The sequence below is a fragment of the Odontesthes bonariensis genome, chromosome 19, assembly GCF_027942865.1.
Source record: "Odontesthes bonariensis isolate fOdoBon6 chromosome 19, fOdoBon6.hap1, whole genome shotgun sequence".
NCBI lineage: Eukaryota > Metazoa > Chordata > Actinopteri > Atheriniformes > Atherinopsidae > Odontesthes > Odontesthes bonariensis.
In genome coordinates this window covers 13,318,937-13,340,003 of record NC_134524.1, presented here as the reverse complement: position 1 = coordinate 13,340,003, position 21,067 = coordinate 13,318,937, and the positions used below count along the sequence as shown (strand labels likewise).

The following is a 21,067-nucleotide window of genomic DNA, read 5'->3' as shown; positions in this document are numbered from 1 at the left end:
AACAGGATATTACACAGGAGGGGGTCACAATTCATGTTGCTTTCATGTCTGACTCAAAAAAATTAATCAAATACAGCATTTGTACAGTATTTAAACTTTAATTTTACTTTTGTTTGTACAGTTATACATGTTTAATGTACAAAGAATTGCATCTAAATAATGAATCTCAAATTTTTATTTTAATGTCGAACATGGAATGTACGTTAATTGAAACAAAGAGAAAATAATAATGCCAATGGTCGGATGTTTAATTAGAGACGAGTTTGCTGGGGATGAATGATGTCGCACCAAAACTACTCCACAAACAGTCATCCGTCTCCCCAGTCTGATTCAAAAATCGCTGCTTTCTTTCAAATGAGAAATGTTAAGATATGGAATCACCTGAGATAAGTTTGCATACACACCAAATGGACAGAATTGCTCATCATGTACCTCTCTGACATGAACATTTAGATAATTATACCAATAATAAGGCAGGTGGTAATATTTGGAAAACACAAGTTGCAGTTTTCATGTACAAAAAAACGCTTTTTTTGTCGGCTACACGGACACAAGACTTATCAGATGAATAACATGAATTAAGCAGAAGCAGGTACCTGTATAAAAACGAGCAATGTGTTACAGAATGACGCTATAACTGTACAGTACTGAAACCTGTGACGGAAATGTTAAATATAATCCTTCTACATAAGATTTGATGAAATGTGCTGATCAATCGGTAAACTTGCTTCACACTGAATACCAATTAAAATGTTGCATTTCTACAGACGGACTGTTGAGAGAATCGCTGATGCTTGAACAAACCCCCCAAAAAACTGAACCTTTTCTCTTCTGATTCTTTTTTTTTTTTTTTGAATGCATTCCTTATTTTTCTTTCTCTTCCGTCAGGACACAGAGTTGGTCCGTCCACAGTTGAGCAACAGCTGTGTTCACTTTGTTGTGGAGTCGGAACATTAAAACAAAAATGCTTTCTGCATCACTGCACGTCGTGAAGACAGAAACTCGGCCATAAATGGTCAAAGAATCTGACTTTTGGTGGGGGCATGTGTGAATCGGACACACTGGCACACTCTTGGTGTAACAACAGGACTGATTTTCAGTCCTTGCAGCCAGTGGCCTGTTTCACTATTGTTCTTGTTAGTTTTTCATTCCGTTTTTGATAATGCACCCAAAGCCAAAAGAGTAGTAACGGTGTTTAGAGGTTAGTATTCTTTGAGCATTTGTTTTGAAGGAATAACAGAAACATTTAAAGTTATTCACTGAGACTCCATACATGCTTTGTCTTCTTGTGAGTTTAACAAAGAATGCCGACAGTACGCTCACAAATAACCCTTTGTCTAATCCAGACCACATGAATTAAAATAAGACAAAAATATTTGAACTAATTGAATACACAGTGGATTTTGCATTGCTTATGACAATAGACCTATTGCCAAAATCTCTTTCAGCCTCAGGCAATGAAGTCATTCCAGTCAGTCCATCACACTATATAAACAGGAAACGCTGGTTATGTTGTCCAATTCATTCCCCCAGATTTCTTAGAAAGCTCCCTAAGTGAACAATGGTCATTTGAGGATCATATCGTGGCTATATCAAATGATGCCAAAGGCAGCTTTGGGCTAAGGATTCTCAAAAGGCTCTCACCAATTCTGTTTCTTTTCAGAAGTCTTTGTGAAACTCTGTGGATCATCTTTAACATCTAAATCAAACCTACCGAGACTGACCCTGTGAGCTCTGCGCACGGTCCATTAGACGCCGTCTTCCTCCCAGGCCAGTCGGGAGGAAGAAACGGAGGCAAAGCAGGGTTCGGTTAAGAAAGCAGCTGCCTGATCTCTCTGTGAACGTAGCAAAGGAAGTCCATGTAGGAAGCTCCGCCGTGCAAGCCTTTGTCCTCCACCAAGAACTGACGGAACAGCATCTCCGGTTTGTCTTTCTGCCTCACAATCTGAAGCTGAGCAGGGCAGAATAAGGGCAAAGTTTCAAATGTTCTTCCAGCACAGTGACTTCTAAACTTCTTACATTTTTTTTATGCTTCACTTGGCTTTACTTGAAGTTGCCTGCTAATCCATGGAATTAGAACAATACAGTGGTATTCAAACAACACAACACAATGTGGGGGCATAAAATCAAATGTGGAACATTTCTTAAGTATTTGAAGGAAGAATAATCCTCTTTTTCACAGCTTTGGAATTGCAACACAAGGAATATCCCTGATGTTTTGCACCCACTATGATCAGCACTTGCTAACACCTCATTCGGCTTGTAAACACTTTCTTTTTTGTAGCAACAAACAGTGTTTACATTCCTATTTGGTTATACATTACATACTCCTTTCTTCAAAAGGCTTTTAATTCTGCGAGATACCCAGGCGGTCTTGGATTTACAGCTGTTTGGATCCATTGCCTCTTAAACTTGTATGTTATGGATTTTGAGGCGTCTCATCCTCGGCCTTTTATTGGCGATTGCTTCAGAAATGGTTTTGTATTTAACTGAATCTATTATTTCCTCATCCGGCTGCAACACAACCCCAAATCACGATTCACTCCCATGCTGAGGTGTTCTAAGAATCTAATTCAGCGCCTGCTCTCCTCTAAACATATCTTTGCTCACTGCAGCCAAAAAGTTCTATTTTAACCTCATCGATCCGCATGCATTTTCTTCTTCAAAAATGCTTCGGGCTGGTTTCAAATTAATTTGCAAACATGAAAGGTTTTCCTCTGTTGCCATTTGTGTGCCACTGCACAGGAACACAGTGCACCAACAGTGTTCAGTAACCTTCTGAGCACTTCTCTCAGATCTCAACTTGACCTCCACTGTTCCAGTTAGCTGTAAATGACTTCACACTTTTGCTTTTGCCATCTTCTTATAGCCCTTTCTTGCTTCATAAGTGTAAGGCAAGGTATGACGTTGCAGTCATTACCACGGTCACCTCACAGGAAGAAGATCAAGTCTTCCTCACTGGAAGATGGCTTTCTCGTTAGCTCTGTGGAAGAGGTAGGCTCCAGCTCGAAACAAGCCAATGGCTGCTGATTGTTGATTCATGGTTATGGAGTCAGATTTTTTACAAATCTATGAACTATCCATTACCATCCCTTTCGTCATTCTCACAGCGGACAAGCCATAGCCCTGAAAATCGAGGTCTGGGACATAAAGATAAAAGTAAACGTCAAGCTCCGATCTCAAATCTCTGCGGTTGGCCCAAATCTTTTTATGGTATCCGCCCCTTTTTTTTTGTCTTCATTTCAACTCGAATATGCAGAATTAGAAAAATAAAACAAACCTGATAAAGTAAAATTAAGAATGTAAATGATGTTATTTCAGTTTTAGTTTGCCGTATTAACTGTTCAAAGTAAAGATTTTTTGGGACTCAAGTCCTCAAACTTAAAAAAAAAAAAAAGCATTCGATAATCAGAATAAATTATATCATTATTCTAATAGTTTTGTATGCTTAATTTTAAGCATACAAAATTGCTTAATTTTAACTTCCCAGTAGCAGTGGTCCTGCAGTGCAAGAGGGTCATTAATCAGTGATAGGACTTGCATTCTTGAGTTGATTAAATGCGCTCTGCAGATCATGGGAATAACATGCAGTGCGTTTCCTCATCGGTTTCACTAGAGGGCAGCAGACCTCAAAAAAAGCTTCAGCTGCAGCTTCAGTGTGTTCTCTTTTCAAGTAACATCTTCTCAAGTACTTTATTCCTGTTTGATCATGAAGAGGAATAAGGAAAATGGTTGTGGATTCCGAGGATTTCCATAATGTGTTGCTGTGTTACAAATCTTACCTTCATAGAATTTGGCCTCTTCTCAAGAAGGTCACAGATGATCAATCTGACCTTCTTTGACAAGGGGTTGTCCAGCTCTGGCAACGCACTCTAAAAAAATAAAACACGAGTCAAACACAACTAAATAAACATGCAGGAAACATGCAGACATTCTCCTGGCATAATGTAGTTCTGCCAGGCACCAAAGAGATTAACTGTCTCATCTGATATCTCTACAAGCAGAAACTATTTTATCTGCAGTGTGATCAAATGAATTCTGACCATGTGTCCTTGCAAGTGTGCGAGGGAGGGCAGGTTGAAAATGCTCTGGATGAGGTCTGGTGGGCTGGCTTGGCCCAGCCACAGAAACATGGCGTGCCCGTTCTCCAGCAGGAACATGCCAGAGTCTGCAAGACGCTCCTCTGAGCAGCGCACAGGTGCAGGCGCCACCTCGCTGTTAACGTCTAAGTTGTGCTGGGAAAAGAAGGGACAGTGCAGGGGTCAGTTAGCCAGTTCTGATTAGTTCTCATTATTTATTTAGTGCTGGTTCACGTCCTACCATTGGGATTAGGCGTGGGTATAGCAGCAGCTGCGTGTCCTCCACCCCCATGCCCATGACCGACAGCCTTTGGTGGGCCCTGTCGTCTGTGGGGAGCTCTGTGCTGCCCACCAGAGGAGCTGTTTTCATCAGGCTGTTCATGTAAACTGGGAACACTTTCATGGCATCAGGAAGGATAAGCTACATATGGACAAAAGTTTACTGTTAATTTTTGACCGATGGCACACAAATCTAACAAACTTCCTTTCCAGGTGTCATCCTGCACTGACCTGGCTGGCGGCTGAGGGGCTGGCACAGTTCTTCCTGTAGCAGGCCAGCATGTGGGCTGTCTGGTTGACCAGGATATCCCTGACATTCTTTACAGGCTGGTTCAATATGGCACGGTAAGCTGAAGTGGAGAGGACAGTAGGTAAGTACAAAAAAAAAAAAAAAAGTTAAAGAAAATAAATAAATGAGCAGAGGGACTAAGCAGCTGGTTTATGATAAGGAGACAAAAAATGGTCAGTGAGGACAAAAATAAACTGCACAAAAGGGAGGAGAGGAGGAGCAGTATCATGTAAAACACATGGTCCTTATTTCCACAAGTTATTTTTGCTTATAATTCACTGAGCATTGATAGAATATTAGGAGATACATGTGGTAAATTCAACAAAGGTCAAACTACGTGGCTCCACTGCAATATAATCAACTATGGAATGACTCCCTCGTTGCTTGTGTCTGCATGCACTGCTTAATGTTAAATGTCATGTAGTCAGTTGAAGATCCAAAAAAGGATCTATTTTCGTCACATATGCATGTGACAAAAGTGCTTCGACCGCCATTTAAAAAAATTCACAGTGCCTGATCATAAACCGCCTCAGCCTGCCAACTCCCAGCTGAAACAGTAGCTGATGTGGTCCTCTTCATTTCCCACCTCAGTGTTTTCCGGATCAGACCAGACAGTATCCAGCTTCGGCAAAGAAATAGCCTCCGCAGGCTCCTCATTAGTTTTCATTTGTTTATTTTTGCACCACACTTCTCAGGTTTACCAAAATCCATCTTAAAATGTAAGTGGAAACTTACCTGATTTGGCAAAGAAGTTGATGAGTGAGTCGGTCTCGCAGCTCTTGTACAACTCCGACAACTGAGAACTGCAGTTCAGGCTGAGGTTGTGGATGCGGAGTCGCCGCTGCCCGCTGATGGTGGTGTACAGCAGGGCACACTGGGGAGAAAAAAAAAAAAAAAGTCAGAACACAAGTTCTAAACAAATAAATCAAATGAAAACACATTTTAGTTCCCTAAAGTTTAAAAGACCCCACCTGAATGAGCGCCCCCGTCTCCTCGCTGAGCGCGTCGTCATGCTTGAATTCTACCGTCACAGCATTGTCACAATCCACGGCTGCCATCTCTATATCTGTGGTGTTGTTCATATGAATGGCACCGTAGAAGTCTGTGGCTCTGAAGCCTGAGGGATGGCACACACACACACACACACACACACACAAACTGTAATGTAAAATCCTGGGAGCCAAAACTTTCCGCTTCATCTGAACATACAGATGTTGTTTCTTACCTGTACTGGTACGAACACGCATGATGGCATCAAATCCGATGCTCTTCTGGACGTCTTTCCTCAGGTCTCTCAGGAAATGCTCCCCATCTGCCTCCATCTGTGAACCAGCAAATAACAGCAATGGCACGGTTTGGTCTCAGGTCAAGGAAAAGCAGTCGGAGGTAAATGAGTGCATCTTAACATAAGCAACTCTGTGAAACACCAACAGAGGCAAAAACAAGATACTAGAAACAAGACTGGGTTGATATGTAGACATTTATCGGTCTTAGAAACATCTTCATAAAGTTATTTACTGTAGGTTTATACTATAATAATATGCATTTTTATGCCGATGACACAATCATTTACTACTTTGGGTCATCCCCTGCCAATGCTGTTGAATCACTTCAGAAGGGCTTTGATGTGATCCAGCACACATTTCTACAGCTAAAATTACTACTTAATGCTGATAAGACTAAGCAAATGTTGTTTTCAAAGCCAAGGAAAAGACTGTTAAACATCCCCACAATATTCACCCTTGAGGGAAATGAAATTGAGGTGGTACATTTGTATAAATATCTTGGTATCTTGCTTGATGACACGCTGACATTCAAAGCCCACATTGAAAACCTTGTAAAGAAACTTAAACTAAAACTAGGTTTTTTATTTAGAAATAAATTCTGCTTTTCCTTTGATGCTAAGAAGCGCCTTGTCTCTGCAACTTTTGTATCCATTTTAGACTATGCAGACCTCCTGTATATGAACGCTTCAGTTCAATGCCTGAGTAAGATTGACTGTCTATCATGCTGCCCTGAGGTTCATCACTAACTGTAGGGCTCTAACCCATCACTGTGAACTACATGCCAGAGTACAATGGCCTGCACTGGCTACCAGGACACTCACTCACTGGTACACTTTTATATACAAGGCAATACTCGGACTACTGCCACCCTACATCTGCAGCCTAATCACAGTAAAGAACATTGGCACTTTTGGTCTGCGTTCCAATGACCATTTGCTTCTCTCTGTTCCCCGTTTTCGTACAGAACGGGGAAAAAGGGCCTTTGCTTTTTCTGCTTCTACCTCATGGAACAATTTACAAAAGGATTTGAAATGAACGAAACTGATTCCTTTGAGCGATTTTAATTCCAGGATGAGAACACTTGAGACCGAGTTCCTTGTCTGTAATTGTTTTAATTGATTTGTTATTGTTTTACCTGATTTGTTATTTTAATGCAACGGAAATTTTAATTTTGTAACTTGTGCTGCCACTTGGCCAGGACGCCCTTGTAAAAGAGATTTTTAATCTCAACGGGTCTATTTTCCTAGTAAAATAAAGGGATAAAAAAAAAAAAAACTGTGTGTGTAACTCTGTTGCTTGAGTCTGTGGTCTGTTTGTACAGTTTGGAGCAACTTCCCATGCTTGTTGCATTATTCCTTCGAGACAGTTCTATATTAGACTGCATGTGCTCTCCCAAACGCATAAAGTGGATCCGGCTCGCTTCAAATCCCTTGAAAATAAAAGATTAAATGTAGCATGTGTCACTTGCTGATGACCCTTATGTGTCTGCTTGCACCACCTTTGTGAGAGAGCTCTATGCAAAATGCAAATCGGCATGGCAGCTACCTGGAAGTTGTTGTACTTGAAGACAGAGCCTCCAGTGTGAGAAGGCACATCAGCCATGGTGGCCAAATCCACATATTGGCTGGGGAAAAGGAAGAGATCCACACAACAGCCCTGTGTCACACACTCTTTAGAAAGCTGCTCGAACACACCCTTCTGTGGCTGGAACAGGGTCTGTGGATAGATAACGAGAAATCAGTCTTGGGTAAGTCAGGAATCACCTTTGGTCATATTCTCAGATTTTAGATGAAGCTTAAAGGTAGCACGTACTGCACCTTATGACACACTTTCAGAATAATCCAAGACTGCAGATCAGAACTACAGGTTGTTTATTTAAAAAAATTAAAAATTGCATTTTTATAAAAACCTTCCCCACAAAAAAGAAAAATAGCTAACATTTTATTATGTCATAAAAAAGCAACAAATCCCTCTGCTTACTGTAAGTAGATTGAGCCCAGACATGCATGTTTTCCCTCAGTGCACAGCTGCCAGCGCTCTGTCTTTACAGTTCAGAAAAAGCTGCACAGCTTAAGCTAACTTTTTTTGGGGGGCTTTTATGCCTTAAATGGACAGGACAGTTTAAGACAGACAGGAAGCAGGGGCAGAGAGAGGGGGAATGACATGCAGCCGCGGGACTTTACTGCAATGCGGAACTCGAACCGGGGACAGCTGCAGCGAGGACTGTAGCCTCTGTGCATGGGGCGCCTGCTTAACCCACTACGCCACCGACTGCCCCAGCTTAAGCTAACTTAACACAAAGAGCTACTCACTTTCTCTTTGTCAGTGCCGACCAACTTTTTGTCATCTCTGTTCTTCAGCTTGCCTGGAGCCTCAGCAGTTGGCATGGACGAGTGGAAGATGAAGAGCTTTCCGCTGCATTCCGCTGCCTAGAAGGACAAGAGAAAAATCAAGAAAAAACTATTTCCAAAGAGGATCTCACTGAGGTAATTCGTCATTCCTTCCTGGTGAGCTGTTTGAATCTTTTAATAAAATTCAGCCTCTAAAAATACTCCAATACTGAAATTAATTCACTTAATCTTTACTTTCTAGAGCTATTTTCCGACTATATAAAACACCCCAAAAAGTGGCGCATTCGACAGTAAACGGGCAGGAACAAACAAATTAGTCACTGACTATGTGCTGTTGTGTAATATTACAACTGCTTCCAATTAAAAGTTGTGTGTGAACTTTCTCTGAGTCGTGAGCTTTAACACTGATGTCATATCAGTGGAACAGTTTGTTGGACTTTGGGTAAACAGGGGGAAGATAAAAACTTTCTGAACTAAATGGACTTCACTTCCAACGTTGGCAAAAGCAACACTGTTTATCTGGAAGGCTCTGTAAAATGGAAAATATCTTGCAGAGCTTGCTGTGGCCCCTTGTTATAGATTCAAATCACATAAGTTCATAGAACACATTTATTGATAAAAAAAAAAAAAAAAAAGAATTGGGGAAAAAAAAAAAAAAAAAATACTCATGACACAAATATGGAGCTATTGCTGAGCAATGATATGCTTCACACGTTTGGCCATACGCAAACCCAAAGCAACCACATATATTTCCAGGAGGCTGCACTGTGTCTCATGCCGTACTAACAGCTGCCCCCCTGCAGCTAACCTTAAATGCCTCCATGCCGGCCTGGATGACTGGGGCAAAGACCGTTTCACTCTCGTTGGAGTCTGCAAACATGTCAGGGATCTGATCCAGGAGGCTGGAGGGGAGAAAAAAAAATGGAAACAGTTATAGTGTGGTCTGAGGTCCTTCCACCCTAACTAACCTCAAAATGTTTCTCTTTTAATGTGTCCTGGTGAAGAAAGTCTCAATGTCTTCAAAGAAGCAAAGTTCACGTCTAAACTAAATATATTTGCCCTCCGCAGACAGAATCTTCTATTTGTTCCCTCGACCTTCAACTGATTGAATGCAAGATTGCAGAATATGTCTTAATTGTTACTGCACATGTGCAGCAGAACTGGATCAAATCCTATCAGTGCTAAAGGGCTTACAAAGGAAAAAAAACATAAGTAAAATGAAGGAGTACTAAAAAGGAAAAGGAAAAAAACACACGTCATACCACACAAACATTGCACACATCATTAATACAATGCTTCTTACTTGTAGATGACGGCCTTTGATTCCTGGTAGTTAACAAGGAAGCCATCAAGCAGTGGGACAAACATCTCAGCCGTGTCCGACACCACCATCATCTGCGGCTGGGCCAAAGCGCTCTTCACGTTGTAGAAGTGGAGCACCTTGTTGTAGGTAACAAATCCCACTTTTATAGCTGAACTATCCACACCTTCCTCCCTGATGAGAACGAGGAGAAATAAAAAAAAAGCAAGGAATTAGTGTTACAGGTTTACAAACTTCATGTTTGCTCATAGTGCCTGCCTACTTTGTTCATTTTTTTCTCTGCAGATACTCAAAAAGTACTACATAGAGAAATAAAGGTCACAAAATCTCCTGATATTTACTAGAACACTGAGGATTAAGGTGAGGAACTGATAGGTACACTAAACCTGTCATCATGCTTGTAATTTAAAAGCATACCTTGCAGACAGTGCCAACAGCCGTTTCTACGTCTCTCTACTTAAATCTTCCTGACAGACCAAAGTGCATGAGATGTGACTGAGGACACGTACTTCGAAAACCTTTTAAAGAGACTCCGCTGCTGGTTAACCTCAATTCCATGGCTACTCTGTGAGCATGAGATACAGGCGGTGTTGGAAGAAAACAGATTCAGAAGGGCATATTCTACATGCTCCATCTCAAACCAGGTAGTGATTGAAAAGAAAATAATAAGTCATGTGAAGACTTGGTCGACATCTGGATTTACTTAAACTGGGCTCAGGCTCGGTCTTGGATGAATTAAACACACATTTTGGCAAAAACCACCAAATTACACGGACTGTATAAAATATGCAAGGTGTCCAGTCGGTTTAATTTAATGCCTGCGCAAAACAAAAGTTGAGTCAAAAACAGCTGAAGGGGGACTTATCTCGAGTCGGACTGCGCTAAGGTTTTAAAGGATGAGGTCATGGCAGCGCACAAGTATGGATATATTTTTGCTGAATCTAACAAGATAGAGAGAGGAAAGTTATTTTAGGAGTAACCAGGTAAACTGCATCATCCTCTCCTCTGTGATAAATCAAAACCTGGAATCCAGAGTATGTTTTCACCACAAAACTACTTTCATGTCCAACAAAGCCTGTGTTGGATGTGCTGCTTCCCAGCATTTTCAGTTTTTTGGCCCCCTCCAAATGGTCGGTTTGATTTTTACAACTTTGGGAAAGCACTATTTTTAGGAGTGATATATTGTGTCTGATTTGTATCATTGCTTTACATTTTAAACAGATAATAGCTCATGATGAATATGTTGAGAATGTAATGTTTATGGGAAAATGATTATATTGGCAAAGCCCAGGTGCACAGATTCCTGCGAGTCATCATAATGGCTGATACTTACCATCTTTCTATTACTTTTCCCTTTTCTATGATCATGTTTACCTGGGCAGCTTCTCCAGGAGAGTCTTCAGCTCATTACATATCAGTTTGACCAGGCCACTTTTGATGTTGTTGTAGGACACATCAATCATAAAGATGTAGGCAGGGGGATTCGGAATCTTGTTGTTCTGTGTGGGAGGAAAAGGCCATTTTAATCTCTTCTTGCAGTGACGGCAAAAAAGACAGACGACACAAACTTTTTCAATCAATTAAAAAAACTTAATTAAAGAAAAAAAGTTCCTTGTGGAAGTGATAAGCCAACACTTTTATCTTCATTCATTCTCGGTTTAAGGTCTTCATCGTAGATTTAGATTTTCACCAACTGTTGCTCAGTGCTTCTGTTTTCCACTCAAAGTTTCTATGATTTCACATGAAACACCAAATACATTTTCATTTGCTTTGGCCTATGAGTGTAGATGGAGAGAGTGTAGCAGGTATGTATTCCTGAAAACACAGCAATAGCAATGCAGCATGTGGGGGGCTTGTCAGTAACTGTTATGTTTCCACAGCTACAATCCATGACAAGACACTCAACTCGCAGGATTTCGGTTTATGAACCTGCCTGCAGAGGTTGTTTATAAGTCCTCATAAACAGAACAGAAATAGGCCAGTAGAGTGACACGGCATTGCCAACTTACATCGACAATCTGAAGCTGTTTACATGGATACACAGCTGTTTTGGATCTCTGTCTTGTCCGTGTCTCTATTTTTGAGGGAGCTAAAAGGTTTTCTTGTCCTGCAGCTCTGATGTTATGAGCTCAGGCGGAATAATGCAGGGTGCCTTTTAACAGAGATCCCTGAGAAAAATAAGCCCTGCGGTGCTGGTATCAAACAAACTTCACGCACCCATATATTTCAAGTGTTAATCTATTTCTAATAAATTAATTCCAATTTCTTTTTCAATCAGGTCATCCATACACAGAAAAACAATCACTGAATTTAACTTCTTGTCTCTATTGTTCTGGTTAGCTTAAACTTATCTGTATAATGTGTCCTTAGTACCGGTGGAAGAATGAGAAGTTATTATGTACCTTGCAGTAGTCCAGAGTGGCGACAAACTCATAGGATCCCAGGGAAAGTTCAGGCTTCTCATAGAAGTCCGCCCTCCGGCCCATGTGGTCAAGGTGTTGGAAGTAGAAGACGGGCACTAGATGATGGGAGAATTGACTAAAATTCCATCTCTGGCTGAACACAGTAGATTTGTCCTACTTTCAGGATCTCAGCATTTTTCGCCTCATACCGTACCTTCATTGACGCAGTTGCAGAAAGCGCACTGGAAGCGACGGCCGCCATCGATGAACTGCATGTAAGGACACATGTAGGCCTTGCATCGATTGCAGCGGACTGGACCTGTCTCACCGTGATTCACGACATACAGAGGAGTCTGCGCGAGGACATATCAGCAGAGAAGGCATCAAAGAATCAAACTTTGTTTTTATGGCACGTTGAAAACAAATATAAAGTAAGAGACAAAGGATTTCATACCAACGCACACATCCTCAAAGCTAAAAAGTGTTTTAAAAGAGCTAAAGTATCAATAATTTCAGCTACTCTCACATCCTCTAAAATGCTCTCTTGTTCTTTTTTGAGAACACATCAAAGAGAAGCAGTGGTTGATCAGAGTGGCTTTTAAAGCTGTAAGCATTTCAAAGTGAAGCTACATAAAGTCTGATAAACTAATACAGACAAATATGAAATCCAGCAGGTAGCCAGTGTAAAGACTGAACTCTTAGTAAGCCTGTGTGCAGCAGAATTTTTAATTAATTGTAGCTGATTAACTGATTAATTCTTCAGTAAACCAGATACTTAAGAATACTATGAAGCTTTTAAAGTTGTTTCACGCTATCCCGAAAGTATAGTGTGACTGCAGTAGTTACTGTATAAGGTCTGAACATCATCTCTGACATGATATACAGTCTGTCATGGTTTTTTTCCTTTTCTAGAAGACTTGATGTGTCCAAGAATTCCTTGTGACGCCTCCCATATCTTCAACTGTGCAATACTGCTGCACTCGCATATTCACTCCCTTGTTACATTATCTATCATCTGTCTGAGTCATCCGTGGTTCCATGACACCCAAACAATACACACTGCACTTATGTATACAGAACATCATTTACTGTGGCATGTAAATGATTAGCATGAATCTGTTTTGTACACCAGGTTACTGGAACTGAGCACCATATGTAGGGCCTGCTGATGACAGAAACTTTTCTTTTCACTGTTTAAGGCTCTCTGCTGGCTTTGAAAAAACAGAAACTGAAAAGATTCGCTTCAAATGAGCTCTACTACATGCAGGCGAGGGTGCAAGCAGGTTTATTAATAATCGACCGGAGACTTCAGAAGGGAGATTAAAAGCATTTTCAGTTTTGTTTGGGTTGTTTTCCAAGTGCAAAACCTGTTGAATTAAATAAGATTTATGCACTATTGTATGCTCTTCTGAGCCATGTATAAACTCAGAGCACCGATTCAATTTTCCTTCTTAAAGTTCTGGTGCAGATATGCGGCCTCTTAAGTTTGATACCTTTTGTATAAACCACATTTCTTCTTCAGTGTTCCCAGCAGATCTGACATTAGCTAATTAGTCTAAAAGCCAGATGAGAGAGCGCTAACATTGCCTAAAAAGGCCAGATGGTGCTTGAGAAACGGCGAGTGGAGGATTCTTGGACCACACATGATCCAAAAGGAGGTCACTCACAAGACAGATGAACTTTGGTGGTGCACTGAGACCTCTTTCACAGAAGGACTAACCATATACTCCAAAGTATATTCAAACGTCACATTTCTAAATTTTGACATTTGTTTTATAAAAGCAAGTTCCAATGTGTATCCAATAGCCACATAGGCCATTAGAACAGAAAACCAAAACCTATTTTATTCAACCGAGGCTTCATAAAATGAAGGAAAAAAAGAACACCCCTCATGGGAGATACTGCTATTTAGTGCTCCTGCTACATAAAAACAGTCTCATGAGTCACTGCTGTGATGACAATGTATATTTCAAAAACACAGAGCAGTCTGTGGATGTTTGAGTGTGTGATGAATGGTTCACCAACACGAACACTGAGGGAGACATTAGAAGAGATAACAGCAGCCTTTGACTTTTATCTTAGTTTACAGAACCATGGCACATAATTGTGTATCGTTGGTATTACAGAACTTTTGTTCTTTCGATGACGCACGTTGAAAGCAAAAGCGTGACTTACCTCATTTTTTGGCAAATTGGCAAAGGGTTTAATGATGGAAGCCAGAGGCACTTGGCACTGTTTGGCCAGTTCAGCAGTGGACGGCAGTGAGTAGGAGGTGCAGCGCATGAACCTGGGACTGGCATTTCCTGCGTTGACGAAGACAAGCATCAGTAACCTTTTCATTACAACGGAGCACAATTCTACTATCAACCATTATCCTTGACAGATGGGTAAAAGTGTCATTTTAAATGTTTAATTTAACCATTACGAGTGATAGACTATCTTTAAAACTTTGAAGTACTGATACGTTTGACAATAACCACACAGGTTGCAAACACAAAAAGGCCTGAAGAAGTTTAGGCAGCCCTACCTCAAACGTCAGTTATGAACAGTTAATCAATAATAATCAATCAATAGACATAAAAAGACGGACTCCTTAAACTGTCTACCAAACATCAGAAGCCACGGGCTCTCCCACGCAGCTGCCTAACATTTTCAAACCATAAATAACGGACGTCCACAAAGCAAGAGAGGGCAGTAAAAAACAGATCGCAATGCGTTTTGAGGTTGCTTTTTTTCCCAGTTCATTATGTAAGAAGGGGACATGACAGCTAACAGGAGGGAAGGAGGACGAGTTGACCTGGAAGACTAAGAAAACCTTCTGAGAGAACTCCTTAAGGCATAGCCCTAAAAGGGCTAATCAAAGTCCCTGTTTGACTGCAAAAGAAAAAGAAAAACATACTTTGGGATGATTTAGAAGAATATGGCACAAACAAGGTAGAGAGACGAGAGGAAGCCACACCTTCTCAAATAAGACTCATTAAAAGAAAGCCTTTCCTGCATCCTCACCACAACAATCGAGGTCAGAAGTTTGCAAATGAACGCCTCAACAGGTCACATATATATTTTTTAAATAACTTTCCCACACTTAGGTTAAAGCAGAGCTCCTTTTTTTCTGTATCTAACTGAAGATGAACCTGTTGGTGGTTAAAGATTCATCGACTACAAACATTTTAACTTCTCAGAGTAGTTCCTCTCATTTTCTTTATTTACCTTGATCCTGAACTGTGAAGTCAGTGGTGACGAGAGGCGGGACCTGTCCTCTGATGTTTGTGCTGAAGACCTGTCCCCCTTGCTTTGCTTTGTCGTCTTCGATAACTTGGATCTAAAGCAGACACATTGTGTGTAAAAGATAAACAGATAATCCTCAAGAATGGTTGCAATATATACAATAGATATATGAAAAGGTTTTCACAACTTTGCCAGGAATAAATGGGACATGTTGGCAGTCTAAGAAGGATTAATTGGCTACTCACTATGCTTGGGATAGAGTCAGGATCCAGTTTCTTCTGAGGTGGGCCAGCCAGTCCACCTGGCATTCCAGGGAAGGCCCCTGGCATGCCTGGTTGGGGCCCAGCCATGTGCCCCCCAAACTGACCTGTACAGTAAAGGCATACTAAAGTTATCACACAATTACGTCTTGAGCCAGTAAAAGTGTGGGATGGTGTATTTCTCCACAAACACACTGGTAATTCTCTCTTATCTTCCAATTTTGCTGTTTTTTTTTCTTTTCTTTGAGAGCTGCAAACTTTAGCCAGAGGATGTGTACACCATAAAAAACAGTGATACCTTCAGATAGCAGTCAATACACACCTTCAGGCACCACAAGTGAAGAATGTAGACTTTCAGATAAAGTCCACCAACAAAACAACTTCCCACTGGGCCGTACCGAGATGTGGATGTGTTTATCAGAAAGTGACCGCTGTGAAACAGTCTGTAAAATATGTTTGATTTCTGTGATTGACTGCAATCTTCCTCTTACCATTGTAGTTATGATGCATTCAGAAATTACAATCTTTAACCATAAAAAAAAAAAGCTTAGACACTAAATAGAAAATTCTGAAGTTTGAAAAGTTGTATTCAAAAGCACCAAACTCAACATGCCATAAAACATATGTAGGTTGCTGGTGCGAATTTACTGGATACAATGCAAACTGTAGAGCTGTGCGCAGAGCTGTTTTAAATCAATTTCATGAAAGGATTTTACATTCTGTCGTCTCCATTTAAAATCTGCGTAAAGCATATTCAGATATGTGCATGAAAACATGTTATACGTGTTCGACAATAGTTGGCTGAAACATGTTCAGATGCAGAGAACTGTTTGATTAGATTTTAGAGTTGGACTATGAATCAGACCACCCCTCCTCGTCCTCTGCATGCCAAAATTTGCAGAACTTGGGCTGTCAATTCAAACTGCAAAAAAAACAATGAGAACAAGAAAAACTATTAATTTTGTGAAGAGTGAAGCTGTGACGCGGCACCACCACAGATCCGGTGACACACCCGCTCGGAGAAGCAGATCTGACCTCAGTGGATTGGGGGCCAAGTTAACAATCTTGTCCCATGCTGTTATGGGGCTGCATGTACATGTACTTGCTGGAGTTAACACACACTGTGGATTTAATTTGTGATGAGCCAGCAGCACAGCAAGGAGGTTCGAGGCTCCACACCAACTTAGAGAACTGAAGTTTCAGTTGTAACTATGATGACCAATGTGCTGCTGCGGACTGAGGCTCTTCCTTCCCTGCTGGTGTGCTTACATTGTGCTGATATCTCTGACAAGTGCTCAGCAGGATTTACACGCCGTGAAAATAGTAAATTGCACAATTTAACAATGTTGGTGTCTTATTTCAAAGCCGCACGGTGACCAAAATATTCAATTTCTGCAGAGTTCTTTGGGAATTTCATATCTAAGCTGTATGCAGTGTTTGACCATTGTGTTTAATTGGAGCTGATCTGAGATCTGTCAATTAGGGTGTCATGCAGACACAGCCCCAGCATCTCAGATCAAAGGGAAATGCTCATCTCAGGTGCCATGCACTTGTGTCACGTGATTTTGAGACTTCTTTTTTTTTCCCTTGGTGATTGCTTTAATTTGGTCTACATAAATAAAACCGATTTGACTTGAGAGTTATGCAAGATGATCTCAGAAAAAGAGTTTCACATGAAAGATACCTTTGACTACTGCACTTAAACTTTGTACCTGCTTGCTGTGGATACCCTGGAGAACCAGCAGGTCCAGGACCAGGCTGCTGAAAACCTCCAGGGCCTGGAGGTGATGGCCCAGAGAAGGGTCTTCCCATGCCTGCCATCGGTGGGCCCACCACTGGCGGGCCTCCCATCGACTGGCCTCCCATCGGCGGGCCTCCCATCGACTGGCCTCCCATCGACTGGCCTCCCATCGACTGGCCTCCCATCGACTGGCCTCCCATCGACTGGCCTCCCATCGACTGGCCTCCCATCAACTGGCCTCCCATCGACTGGCCTCCCATTGGCGGGCCTCCCATCGACTGGCCTCCCATTGGCGGGCCTCCCATCGACTGGCTTCCCATTGGAGGGCCTCCCATCGGCTGGCCTGCCATTGGTGGACCTGCCATTGGTGGACCTGCCATTGACATGCTTGCTGGAAGTGACTGTTGTGGAGACATCTCATTGGACATGTGGGGTGACTGTGGCCCTGGAGGCTGACCCATTGCTTGAGGAGGTGGTGTTTGGAAATGCAGCTGGGCAACAGGGCTAGTTGGAGGAGGAGGGCTCTGCATGGGACCTGGAGCTATAAAATCAAAAAATGTAATTAGGAGATGCCTCAAGAGGAATTTAGTGAGAAACGGCGGTTGTTTTTCCACTCCCAGTCTCATACCCGCCACCAAATGATTACCATCAACATATTTTATAATCTGTATGGAGTACAAATCAGGACATAGATAATTTACCATAGTTCCCCATGTTCATAGCACTCATCTGATTAGTGAGTTGCTGTGCTGGTGGAGGTCCAGACGAGCCCATGCTGTTGAATGGTGAGTGTTGAGGCTGACCATAAGGAGCAGATACAGCTGGTGGAGCAGGGTACCTGAGCAATATAAGAACATAGTTAGTATTTTGCAACAGTCTGTTAATAAAACTTTAACAGTAAATAGTCTCAATGGTGCGTGAAAGCTACAATTATCTGTACTGTTTACTTTATGCAGTCAGACACAGTGAACTTTCATCCCCCTTTTTTTTTCTTTTTTCTTTTTTTTTTTTTTTTTTTTTAAACACAAAGCTGATTTCCTCTGTTGATTTCACTAAAAACGAAAAACAAACTAACAAAATGCATTTCAAACCAGCTTCTGTTTGATGTAGATTGTTACCTTTGTGGATGAGCACCGTTTTGCTGGATATTTGGACTGTACTGACTGGACACTGGAGGCGGTGACATTCCAGCAGATGAGGAAACTGGAGATTTCATCATACCTGTTGTGAGAAACAAACATTATGCGTATTTATGTGGTGCGTTTATATATTTACAGGAGGGCGACGCTTGTTGATCAATTGACCAAAATAACAGCTGGTCGCAAAGAATCTTCATGTCGGTGTCAAGAAAGCATTACTGTGATTTCAATGTTGTCCTGGCCTTCTTGTCTCAACACCGAAAAAAAAAAAAAAAAAAAAAAAAAAAAGAAATCAGTAGATCTACTGAGGATGTAGGACCTACAAGCTTGTTTTTTTTTTGTTTTTTTTTTGTTCATGGACTTCAATCATGCGTAGCTATCTCAAACATCACTTTTAAAGTGAAACCAGTAAAACTTGACTACTTTTGTCCTGATATTATCTGGCACATGCAGGCAGTGTCAGTGGTATAACACAGTAATTATTTAAAGGCCAGACATGCAAACTCTCTAATAAAAGTTCAAGCACCAATAATAAATATGAAAGAAATTTAGCAGAGTATGAGCCAGCATTCAAGTTCTGAAAAACATACACTTTATGCCCATTATTTGAAAATAATCAGATCAGGCCAATGGTTCATATTGAAATTGTGTAGTTTAATTGATGTAAAGGAGAAAAATGCTATTTGCTAATACTAATGCCATGAGCTGGAATTTAATTATTTCGGTTGAAATACTAAAGTTGTTAACTGAGGGCCAAACAAGCTAATGACGAGGAGAACAAGTTCACTGTACCTGTCTGTGGAGCACTGAATGCCTGAGGGGGCCCTCCATAGTGTCCATAGAGGGGCGGTGCAGAACCAGCTCCAAATCCACCTTGGTAGCCCCCCATCCCTGGCTGGGCCTGAGAGTAGGGGGGTGCAGCTACATAACCCTGTTGGCTCATCTTAATGGGATGGCTGTCACTGCCTTCTCATACCAAGATGACAGACTTCTGACAACCTGTGGGGGTGAAACATTTAAAGCTTAAGAAGAAAGAGCAAATGGATCTGCACACAAAAAAGTTGCCATAAAGAATCTTATTTTGCTGTTGTGACATTTCGAGCACCGGGCCCCTCTGCCTTATGCTGTTTATACTGTCATTAGTTTCAGCACCCAATGCAGTGGATATTTGGATGAATCTTCTCTTTGGTTTTCTAAATTGTAATATTTTTACATATTTTGATCTTTGTCTTCATTACTTTTTTGTTGTTGTTGTTTTTTAGTGTTTGCTTTTCGTATTCCACTATACTGACTAATTATTTGATTGTTAGCATCAAGCATTTATATTTCTATAATTAATCTCGAATGTTTACAACCCACACCAACTACATCTGATTTTCGACCTTGTGCAATCACCAACACTGTGTAACAGACCTTTGACATTGCTTATTGAGAGATAATTGAGAGATAAAGCTGCCTATCTTCGGTTCAAGTGACGAACAACACGCGTTGCCCATTTCTAACAACAGCATTTGAATCATCACTTCCTAAATCAGTCTGCATTGCTCCCTCAAATATTTATATTTATTCTGGCTGCATGAATAGGTTTTAAAATTTGAGATATTTTCTACTGTCGTTTGGGACGTAAACTGATTGAGACCAATAAACTTTTAAAACTATGCGTATTGACATCTTCAAAAAATCTCGTAAATATCACAACAAAAGCTTTTTGACACTTTTCACGCTACCAAAAAGCATGGGGGGGTATATAATGGTGGTGCTGAGGATCATCAGCAACTTCCGAAAAATGCCACGTCAAAGACCGTTATGAAGGCTAAAAGAAAGGAGCATCGTTGCGTCTCCTTAATCCAGGTCCAGCTGGACTCACACATTTGCCTCTTCATAACTAGGGCAGCATTTATGATTGTAACATTAAGCCTAATGCGTGATGAATAAAAACATGACACCATGATGACCACATATGTCCACATACATCTTGCTAGCTACACGGAAATTACAAAGTTTTAATTTGAAACTGAAGCACACTAAAGTCAAACGTAGAAAAACATAAAAATCCAGATTGAAAACTATCTGAGAGAATAATGTGAGCTGTACTGGTCTCAATTTGTTCATATTATTTACCTGAATAGTGGGCAGAGTCCTCTTCACTGTCTATTGCTCTCAGTGAAAGCAGAGTGCCACGTCAAACTCAACCAAAGCACCGGTCTCTCTGTTGGTGTAGCGACGAAAATTCCCCCCCTGTTTAAGGCTCCTCACACTTATATAGTGTTTCCGGTAGGCCACTTCAGAATAAAACAATTAACGGAAAACAACGGTTCTTACAGGACTTGTACGGAGCAAACCTCATTACAGTTAACCAAAATCAAGACTTCACATATCCTAAATTTTCCCTTTGTGAATAAATAAAGCAACCGTGTTTTTTAATTCAATGTTTTCCTTGAAATTCTGCTTTACGACGAAGAGTTTAACATCTTGCTTCTGGTTTTAGCAATGTGCTAAAAGGTGCCTTGATAGGCTGACTCCCTGCCTGCGATGTACGCATGCGTGAAACCCAGGGCGTCCATACACGTCAGCACAGGAGTTGTGAGCGTGAAGGGTCCCTGTTTGCGTATTGTCGTCACCTGAGCACTGACCATAACAACATGTTACCAGCTACGATAAGGAGCTTCAGGCCATATCAGAATCGATATGA

General features: G+C 41.1%; 1 protein-coding gene across 1 annotated transcript; it reads right to left on the bottom strand.

Moving 5' to 3' along the window:
• Positions 1-78: 78 nt before the first annotated feature.
• Positions 79-20,583, bottom strand: sec24d (SEC24 homolog D, COPII coat complex component). The gene is made up of 23 exons (XM_075451696.1): positions 20,497-20,583; positions 19,168-19,374; positions 18,355-18,457; positions 17,938-18,074; positions 17,208-17,777; positions 15,481-15,602; positions 15,218-15,329; positions 14,183-14,310; positions 12,222-12,360; positions 12,008-12,123; positions 10,980-11,104; positions 9,588-9,779; positions 9,093-9,186; positions 8,246-8,362; positions 7,479-7,649; positions 5,873-5,969; positions 5,619-5,764; positions 5,383-5,521; positions 4,590-4,708; positions 4,321-4,500; positions 4,044-4,235; positions 3,783-3,872; positions 79-1,951 (listed from the first exon to the last, which is right to left on the bottom strand). The coding sequence occupies exons 2-23, from the start codon at positions 19,316-19,318 to the stop codon at positions 1,811-1,813; spliced, it is 3,381 nt and encodes a 1,126-aa protein (XP_075307811.1). The 5' UTR covers positions 19,319-19,374; positions 20,497-20,583; the 3' UTR covers positions 79-1,810.
• Positions 20,584-21,067: the final 484 nt, after the last annotated feature.